Below are 9,949 nucleotides of genomic sequence, written 5' to 3'. Positions count from 1 at the left end.
GCGGCGGCGGGGACAAGGCGCGGCGCTCCAGGCTGGGTGCGGGCGCGGAGGTGCGGGGGGCGCGGGGCTGGCGGCTGGAGGGGGCGGTGCGGTGGCAGCTCTGGCGGTGAGCGGGGCAGGGTGGTGCGGAGGGGCAGAGGGACGAGCGGAGGACGGGGGCTCCCGTCGGTTCGCTCTGCCTTTCATTGCAGCTGAGGTGTCGGGTCGGCGCGAAGGTGCACAGCGGCTGTGGCTTTGTGCGGGGATTCACGCGAGGGGCTCCCGCCTGAGCTGCCCGGGGCTCTGCGGTCCCAGCGCGGTGAAAGTGCGGTGTAGGGGGGGTCACAGCCCCGGAGGTCGCAATATCATTACATTAAAAAGGGGCAGGGGGAAAGAAGAGGCTCGATGTGGGGCTTTGTGCGGGGGGAGGATTTGCCCACAGTCCTGCACAAAGCGTGGGTGAAACCGGGCGCAGAAGGAAGCGCTTCTGCTCTGCAGCCTCGGGCGCTGCTCAGCACGGCGTGCTTTCCTGAAGACCATCTTCCATCACGCTGCTCTGCCAGGAGCTGCCCGCCACACATCCAGCCGTGGCAGCAGCCGCAGCCAAAACCCTCGCGTGTTCAGAAGTTTGCTAAAGTGAAGTTTCTGAACCTACCTCTAGCCCAGCGGGCTCAGTAACGTGTTATTACCGTCATTTAAGTATGTGCGTATTTCTCCTCCCCACAGGCGCTTTGAGGCAGGAACTTGTCTCTTGCGATGTGTTCGTGCAGGGCTTAGTGCAAGGGAGAGCAGACCAGGGCTGAAACCTCCCAGTGCGATGGTTTACAAATAAGTAACAGTAACAGAGCGTGGGACACGTTTTCAGGACTCCACCGTGTGCACTGAAGGGAGTCAGGAGCGTGGTGAGCTCTGCCACCCCACCACCCGTGTCTCGCGGGGTTGTCCTGCTCAGCCCATTGCTCGGGACAGTCCCGCAGCACGTGGCTGCTCCCCAGGCCTGTGTTGGAGCCTCCTGTGCAGCCCAAGATAACTGCGCAGTGTCGTGTCAGGCACGCAGGGACCCTGAGACACGTGTTGCCCTGGTGGTTCACGTCTTCCTTTGCACCACGTTTTTGCTTTGTATGTAGCTATCTACTGTATTAGCTTAGCTGTCTCTGGTTTTAAACGATACAAAGTAATGAAGTAAACTAAACTCACTTCTCTTGCTTTGTTTGTCCTCCAGATCTAATTGACTTTACACAGATGATGCTCCCAAAGCCTGTATGATAATTCCCTGTCACCCAAAGAGGAGGCACATTGGGGCCCGTATAGAAGAGGAAGGGGAGCGGGAGGACACGAGCTTCCTACTGCCCCTCTGGCAGAGGTCCCCGGCGCGTGGCGCAGCTGCAACGCCAGCAAAGGGCTAGTTTGCAGAAAGCACGCGAGACGGAGAGCTGCCCCGAGGCTCTCGGAGCCCAGGAGGAAGAGGAGCAGCGCCAGCATGGAAAAGGACAGCACAACCCTGACTGACCAGCAGTATGAGTGTGTGGCTGAGATTGGGGAAGGAGCCTACGGGAAGGTCTTCAAAGCCCGAGACTTGAAGAACGGAGGTCGCTTTGTTGCGCTGAAGCGGGTGCGGGTGCAGACCAGCGAGGAGGGGATGCCCCTGTCCACCATCCGGGAGGTGGCAGTTCTGAGGCACCTGGAGACGTTCGAGCACCCCAACGTGGTCAGGTGAGGAAGTGGGGCAGGCGGCCCCATCGGGGTGTGGAACGGGAGTGGGGCAAGCGAGAGTTGGGGTACACAGGCGGCGGTTTGGGCCCGTGGCTGAAGCGAGCACTGGGGCGGGCACACGAGGTGTGGTTTGAGGTCTCAGCAGGCCACGGTGCTTCTGCCAGACCTCACCTCATCCCTGCGCGTCCTCCCACACACACAAACACCCATCTCCAGAGGCAAAGGTGTGTGACTGCAGGGTGTGAGTGGGTGGGCAGGGAGCCATGCGTGCGCTGTTGCCTCGGGCACAAGGGAGAATGAAAAAAAACCCAAGGTTTTGTCTCCCTGGTTTTGTCTCAGGTGTTCCTTCTGCCAGCTGCAGCTGATTTAGCAGCTCCCTCCGTTATTAAAAAGGCACAGGTGATGAGAGCAGTAGCAGAATGTGCCTTCCACCTTTTCAGGTGCTTTTGTAGAGAGTTGTAGATTATCGTGTTAAAGAGAAGTAACTGCTGAAGGCTTCCAGCTTCGCAGAGGACCTCTGGGTGAGTGCTGTTTGACTGGTGCTAATGTCACCGCGTGCTGATGGTTGTGCAGTGGTGCAGATGTCAGGCCTTGCTTGCAGAGTGGTGGCAGTGGCCCCAGGATGTCCTCTCTGTCCTGTCGGAGGCACAAACCCTGCACAAATGACTCATGTTCTTGATCAGGTTCTCTCGACGGCAAGGCTGGCCCTGCCGTAACCTCTGATGGTTTTCTGTAGCTGGAAGGCTCCAGCAGCCTGCGAGGGTCTGTTGTTAATATTATGGACTTTAGGAGGTAAAGTGCACTTTGCAGAGACCCAGGCAGGCAGTGACCTGAAACTGGGCAGCAACTTGCTGATGGTGCTGTATTAACAGGAATATTTCCTGTTATTTGCGTTACTGCACGCACATATTGCACAGCAAAAGGGAAATATTTCATACTTTGCTAACACCCAGCCTCTCTCGGTCCCAGAGGCACAGATACGCTGGTGGGAGGGGACCTTCAAAGTGGCTTGTAGCTTTGATCCTCCCACTTTAGGGTCCGAGCTGAGGGGGTTTATAGTAGGTGCAAGAGGAAAGGTGAGACCGAGAATAATATTTAAAATGCAACGGGATGCAGGCTGCTGCTCCCACTTTTCCATTGCTAACCAAGCAAGCCCACAATCTGGTTAATAACCATTCTTTTGCCTGGCACCCGGTAATGGCAGAGCCTTAGTCAGTACCTGTCCAAAGGGAAGTCATCTTCGTGTGGGCAACGTGTCGCGTTTGCTCCCTAAATCAAGTGGCTTGGTCTACGGAGGAATGCACACAGTAGAGATAACTGAGACTTCTCAAAATCTCTGAAATCCAGCCCAATCATTTATGACAGTAAACAAGGATTTAGTTCTCCAGGTTTAGACACTGACATATTTGAAAATTTTGAACCTTGTTTGGGAATAATTCAACATAACGACGCTTATGAATTTTTCTGCCATTGACATCTTTCCATATGAAGTAAAAGATTTTTTTTTTTTTTTAAGAGTGTTCTAATCCTGAATCCATTAAAATCATGGAAATAAAATTCTTGCTTTCCAAAGAGCTATTTGATGAACTGGCTGTGCTTGGGTTTAAGTGCAGTGTAATCTCCACATAGCGTTGCAGAAATACATTGAAGCTTAAAATATTCTTACAACTTTGAGGGAAAATCCATTCAAGCAGCAATATGAGAATGTGGTTTCAGTTCAGAAATCTCTGAAGGAGTGTTCCGGGCCCTCCGAGCGGTGCTGGGAGGCCGGGGCTGTTTGCCATGGGCGGCGTTTCAGGCGCACGAGGTGGGTCTGGGATGGATCGAGATGCTTGGGACCTCGGCTGTGCACCTTTCTCCACAAACAGGCAAGGGAATATAGGAAGCAATTTCAAACATTATCTCCTTTGCAATGCGAGGGATGCTGTTTAAATACTCACCTCTGTGGTGCGTGTTTTTTAGTCTGTTGAGCAGATGAAGCTAAAAGGGGCACTTTGGGGTGGCTGAAATCATCTCCTCATAGTGAAAGACTATTTGAAAATATTTAAATGCCCCAGTTCCGTTACAAAATTCGGTAGAAGAGTTTGTGATTTATTGAAATTAAAGGTCTATTTTTGTGTTATGTAAATATACTCAGAAAAGGAAATACTGTAAAAGAAGATCTGCCATTTGAAGCAGCTGACTTAGTTGTGCTTAGTTATTGAAGGTGTTATGCTCACAGAAGTGTCCGTTGCCTGCGCATGTGTTCTGGAAACCGGTGTCATGGCCAGGCTACTAAATATAAACAATGTCAAATGCGTTGTCTACGTACCAGGTTAAAGTGTACGTCATTTGCAGAGCACTGGGGTAACAACACAAGTGCTTGAAACAATTTTATTTATTTATTTATTCTGGGGGATGTCTAGCTTTTTTCTGAGTGTTACAGGCAGCCGGCCTGAGAGAAATAAGCGAGAGCTGCAGGTGTGATGCTCAGTCTGTTGGCTCTGGGTAACGGCGTGTGGGACCCGTGGGTCAGAATTCAGCCAGGAATCCCCAGAGAGCTCTGCCCCGTGCCGAGGTGCTGCAGGGAAGAGGAGCTGGGTGAGGAACAGACCCAGCACTTGCTGGGCAGAGGCAGAGCTCTGTGATGTGGAACTGGCGCTGGTACCGCAGCCCGGGATTGTCACAGGGGCCGGGGGGGTCCCTTCCTCCCAAATCCTAGACGCACCTGGAGCCACAGACTCATTCCCAGTGCCTGGCGCTGGGGATGGAAAAGAACTTCCTCCGTAAAGTAGAAATGTCTAAATAGCATTGAATAATTTTAAAGAAAATATTTGTCATATTGTTTTCCGTGCTACTGCTGGCTCACGCCGAGGCTTGGTTCCACCTCTCCTGTCCCGCTCCACGGGCTCCGTGTCCGTACAATGAAGGGTCACGGCGCCGTTGCTTTTACAGCACTAGAGAATGGAGTCAGATAAGAAGTTAGATAACGGCAGGATAAAGCAAAGAGAACTGCAAGGTTAGGAGTGAAAGGAAGTCTAATCTTCATCAGAGAAGTGACAGGAGTGGAAGTCTCTGGACTAGTGACTGTAGGGGGAATAAGGCCTGGGGCAGCATCTAAAATTTTGTAGGACTGTCAAAAATAGTACTGAGAAAGGCGTGGGGAAGATACAGTTGAAGGGACGATTGCCGTGTGAGTAAATCCTCTCCAGCTCACGTTTCCCTTGTACAGAGATCCCCTTCGTCAGCACACCCAACTCTGTTCTATTTATCTTCACAAACAAAGTGAAAAATAGCACCTTCAAGAGTAAACCTTCCTGTGAATTGCTCTAACGCGAGGCGTGTTGTAGGCTCAGAAATGTCCTTTCTCACTGGTAGGATGATTAAGGTGCTCCCCTAGCTCACCTCTCAGATAAAAAGATGTAATGCTTTAGTAAAGCTTTACTGTATACAGTAGTTAAATCTGGCAAAAATCAGTCCAGCACTTATGTAGCTTAGTGCTGTTCTGTTTGGGAAAAATGAAATATATGTAGACAAAGGACAGACTTTGCCAGGAATAAATGACATATTAGATTCAGGAAATTCCTGTGTGTAAAGCTGGGAGTATTCCCTGCTGCAATATATCTGTAAAAACTCTTCTTGTGATTATAAGGCTAAATTCAGCAATATATTGTGTTCGTTTTATCTCTCTCCTGCTGGTAGTCGGATGAATAATTTTTCCCTAATGTTAATCATCCATCAGACTGTGAATTTGCACCCTGGGAAGGTGATATACAAGACAGAATACTGTAATTCTTGCAGTGCTTGTTTTCTAACGTATGTATATTTAATAGTTTTAATAGTGTTAGACCTTAAGCAAATAGAGCAAACCTGCAAAGCTCTATTTTTGCTTCCTGGCTCATATTTTTGTTTAATATAACTTTTTTTTTTTTAGTATTTTCATGGGTTACTCAGTCTTCAATTCTAAAATAACCAAAATTATATTGAATATGATCTATTAGAATATAACGTAGTCTGGGTTTTTATTTCAAAGATAAGTGTCGGAAATCTTGCCGTTCAAGGTCACCATTACCATATAACAAGGAATTTCAAATCTTGGTTCTCTCTTCCCCATGAGCTTGTGGAGTAGATGCCCCAGCGAATTGAGGAGGATTCTGGGCGAGATCCGCCCGGCGGGAGGTGTCACCGCGCTCTGCCTTTTTGGTGCACTGACGGGGGGGGCAAGCACAGGGGTTAGGGGTGTTTGCACAGTTCTGCCACGTTGAAGGTTTTAGGCTATTTTACATCCACTGAAATGTGAGTGGCACCATGAGGTGCCCTCTGTGGCCTGTGCTCTCATCTCCCGCTGCGCCCCGAAGACGTTTGGAGCCCATGAACATCTCCCCTCGGCTGGGGAACCTGGGGGGGGGGCTGGGGCACAGCCGGCTCCCCATCCCCTGTGCCCAGACCCCCAGACCAGCTCCTGACCCTGCTCAGAGGCCCCAGAGGTGCGGGGCAGTTGGTGCCCCAAATCCCGTCACACTACAATAGGTGTCTTTAGAAGAGTGTGACATTCCCAGTCCGTCCCGACGGAGCAATGAGGACGCGGCTGTGCCAGCCCCTCCGTACCTCGCTGACCCCCTGCAGGGCAATGTGGAAATGTGGACTTGGCGTTGTTTTGCCACCTTCTGCTTGTCAAACTGGAGTGATATAGGAAAGTATAGAAGGAAAAGCCTTTCAGAATGCAGCCACTGATCTTGTTTCTGGTTCCAGCCTGTGGTGACGCTGACATTGGCTGCCGGCTTTATTGCTGTGCTGTTAATAGGTTTAAAGGATGATCTTCTCAAAATCACTGAGATGTTCCATCCCGTCAAGTGAAACATTTCTATTTTAGGGGGTGTTTGTCTCCAGTGAATTCTGCTTCCTTCCTTACTTCCTTTTTCTGCCAAGCTGATGTTAAACTTGCCGCGAGTGACCTCATTCCCGCAGCCCAGCAGTGCTGTGTGTGCGGGACAGTTGGGGTTTGGGGAGCCCCTCTCCTGGCACCTGCCAGGGCCCTGGAGAGAAGGAAACGGTCACCTCTCCATCGCCAGGTACGAGGGTTGTCCTGCACCCGGGAAGAGAAAAATGAGATGCGGGGCTGCAGTGAAGCAGAAGAGTCTGAGCTTGGAACTCGCCAAGGCTGAAGGGATTAATCTGGCAGATGGGTCTCAGCTGAGGTAGAAGAGGTGGATGAGTAATGGGAAGGAAAAACTGAACGAGCTTCAGAGTCAGCTTAGTCTAATGCAAACAGGATGGTCCTCAAGGCAGATGAGAAGACGGGAAGCGCCTTGGCAGGAGAGAGGCATTTCCAGGCTGGGGAGCGGTGGTGGTCAGGGGCAGGAGAAGGCCCCACGCTGCCGGCCAGGAGGAGCACTGCAGAGGTCTTGGGGAGGGACTGCCCACCTGGAGACAGGGCTTCTCTGGTGGCAAGAGGGGAATGTGCCTGACACCAAAGAGGGTTTGGCAGTAGGTAGGGTCTGGAGAAGTGTTAAGTTGGCAGAGGACATTGTGGAGTGACTGCACAGGAATGCTGGCCTGTCATCGGCCGCCTACAGCCCTACCTACAGGGAAAATAAGTGACATTCTTCCTGTCCATATGAATTGTTTATTAGCAATGGATGTGATGATTTAGTCTGAGAAGATGGTCTGCCAGAAAAAGGACAAGATAAGAGCATGTCAGGAAGGGAGGGTTGGACGTGGAGTAGCCTTCTGGGCCTTAGGAAGGTCAGTTTCTGGAGTGCATAAAAACTTTCTTCAAAAAGTATTTTATCTTATTCTGAATCTAAGCTTTTTACAAAAAACACGTTTCCAGTCTTTGTGGAAATAACTGTCAGCATTTCAGATTATGTCCAGTGCTCCCTTCCTTCTTTAAATCTGTGGATGGCTGTGCCCTCTTCTTGGGGAGGTCTGGCCTTGCTGGGTCCTGCCCAGGATGGAAGCCCAGCTCCTTGTGGCACAGCTGCCTGGGGACAGCCTGTGGCTGCTGGGCACAGCCTCACCCTCCCCTGTGCAATGGAGTGGGGCCCGGGGTTCAAAGCTGAGCCTGGAAAAGGGCAGGAGGGTGGATGGTTCACCCCAGCAGACCAGGGCCAGGGTGGGTCAACTGGGACCAGTTTGCTCCGTGGTACCTGCCACCGACTGACATGGGGAGCGGAGTGGGGAGAAGGAGAGCACCCACCACCCAGGGGCTGGGGAGAGGAGCTGGAGGGACAGTACGCCTAAGAATATGATTCACAGATATTGATTCTTATTCATTTATTACGTGAATGGAAGCCTTATTTCTAGAGAATTTTTCTATTTAAAGTTAAAATAAATCATGCGTGATTAATAATATCCCAGTTCAGCAGTAATGTGAATTTGGCATCAAGAGTGGTTGGTTGTCTGTGTAGTAACTCTTAGTTGACTTAATTTGGTTCTGAAGTTTAAAAATTATTTTGTAAAGTTTCATAACTCTAAATAAAATAGAAGTTGCTGTTCATTCCAAAACTTTGCAGCTGTACATAGAGCATTTGGGTTTTCCTCTCTGTATGAAATCTAGATGTTTTCCAGTTTTGCCGAACAAGTTGGTTCTTAATGATCTAATAAATTATCAAAAGATAACCGTGCCCTTGTACATATACAACTTAGCTGCATTTTTGCATTCAAAAGAGAGGAAATTTCTCCTCCTATAGCAGTTTTTCATATATTTTTCTTATATTCTGAAAAATATTTTAAATTACACATGCATGATTATTTAACAGCTACACCTTTAAAGTGTTTGTATTTTATAAACAAACCACTTTAGGATTTTCCAATGCGTGTTCTCTTCCATCGTGTACTTTGACATTTTCCATTTGGGAAACCACCCTTTGGGAAGCTTTTGATGAGATGATCATCAAAGAGCGGAAATGGGACTGTTGATTTCCAAACTGTTTCGAAATACCTCATTGCATCCAAATGATTGTATTGATTTGCCTATGTATTTATTTACCCTCAGCCCTTGGAAATGTGTCCCTTCCTTAAGAGAAAGGAAATATTCTGTTAAATAATCCTTTTAAAATCAGGCCTTAGAACTCAAACACAATTGTGATTTCTTTAGGCAGAAGAAAGAATGTTTTATATAAGTACCAAGAACCTTTTCCACATGGTGCTTTAGATGTCTTTTTAGGGTTTTAGAAGCAGCTGGGTCTCTAGCTGGAGAAGCATCCCTCATGGTTTTAGGAGCAGGTGATGATTTTCAGTACCTGAACCCGGGGTGCACAGGAAGGTGCTGATCTGCTCGGGGTGGGTTTCCTGTGACATACCCAGCAAACAATTTACAAACTTAGCAAAAAGTTCCATTAAATCACTGACTGCTTATCAGTCTGCGTTATTATTGACAGGTGACTGATCTCTTCTTAGTAAAAGAAAATAAAAAAATAACTCCCGTGTGAATTCATTTTGCAGGGATTTCCCGTGTTTGGTGACTGAAAGCTCAGTCCCAGCACAGATGAATCACACCGAGTTCAGATGAAACCTCTTGAGTTCGGACTTTTGCAGCATTAGTCAGTGCAGAATGTTACATCTTCTCGATAGAAATAGAGAAAGGAAGTGAGAAATGGAATGGAAAAGCATATGTGATTTTTTTCGCTCTTTTATGTTGAGCTTTGGCTAATCTTTTGATATCTATTGGAAGCGTGATCACTCTGATAAATAACTGAAGGTGTCTGTTGCTGTTTAACGATGCCAGAGAATTCCTTTCTCCCTGGAATCAATTAATTATAAACTGGAAATGTCAGTACTTTGTTCACTGTTCCTTAAGTTAGCGTGCTCCTCGGAGCTTTCTGTCGCTGGAACTCCTAGCTGCACCGGTGCTTTTGTTTCTCTTCCCGTGGCGCCGGGGCTCTACTGGAAGGATAGAATTCTATCACTATTTTTTTTTTTTTTTTTCACATTTGATGTGGTACTTTGCATACAGCTGCAGAGTAGACAGTTACCTTTGAAAAGAACATTTGCCTGGTTTAATTTGATTAGAGCAAACCACCTCAGTCATTTCTGGGCTGGGACGGCTCTGGTTTCCCCGGCGGTGGGAGTGGGGGCGCGGGGGCCGGTTGGGGTGTCCGGGCGGCTCCGGTGGGGATCCCCGGCTCCTCCTCGCAGGGAGGGCTTGGCCCCTTCTCTCCTGCCCTGTACAAGGGAGCGTTTGAGTGTCACGTTTAACTTTCACTCCTTACCACGAGGAATTGGACTCCTTGTGTTTCTACAAAAAACTAGAAACCTATAGCGTGTAGAAATACGC

At 48.9% G+C, this 9,949-nt stretch overlaps 1 protein-coding gene across 1 annotated transcript in view; it reads left to right on the top strand.

The window, feature by feature from the left end:
- The first annotated feature begins 539 nt into the window (after positions 1-539).
- CDK6 (cyclin-dependent kinase 6) overlaps positions 540-9,949 on the top strand; it is a 129,991-nt gene continuing 120,581 nt past the window's right edge. The window contains exons 1-2 of the mRNA XM_014940284.1: positions 540-682; positions 1,202-1,692. Of these exons, the coding sequence (XP_014795770.1) occupies positions 1,460-1,692 (233 nt within the window). The 5' untranslated portion in view covers positions 540-682; positions 1,202-1,459. The remainder of the gene's footprint in view (positions 683-1,201; positions 1,693-9,949) is intronic.

This window comes from Calidris pugnax, unplaced genomic scaffold, assembly GCF_001431845.1.
Source record: "Calidris pugnax isolate Ruff unplaced genomic scaffold, ASM143184v1 scaffold76, whole genome shotgun sequence".
NCBI classification, from domain to species: Eukaryota; Metazoa; Chordata; class Aves; order Charadriiformes; family Scolopacidae; genus Calidris; species Calidris pugnax.
This window is presented reverse-complemented; position numbering and strand designations above follow the sequence as displayed.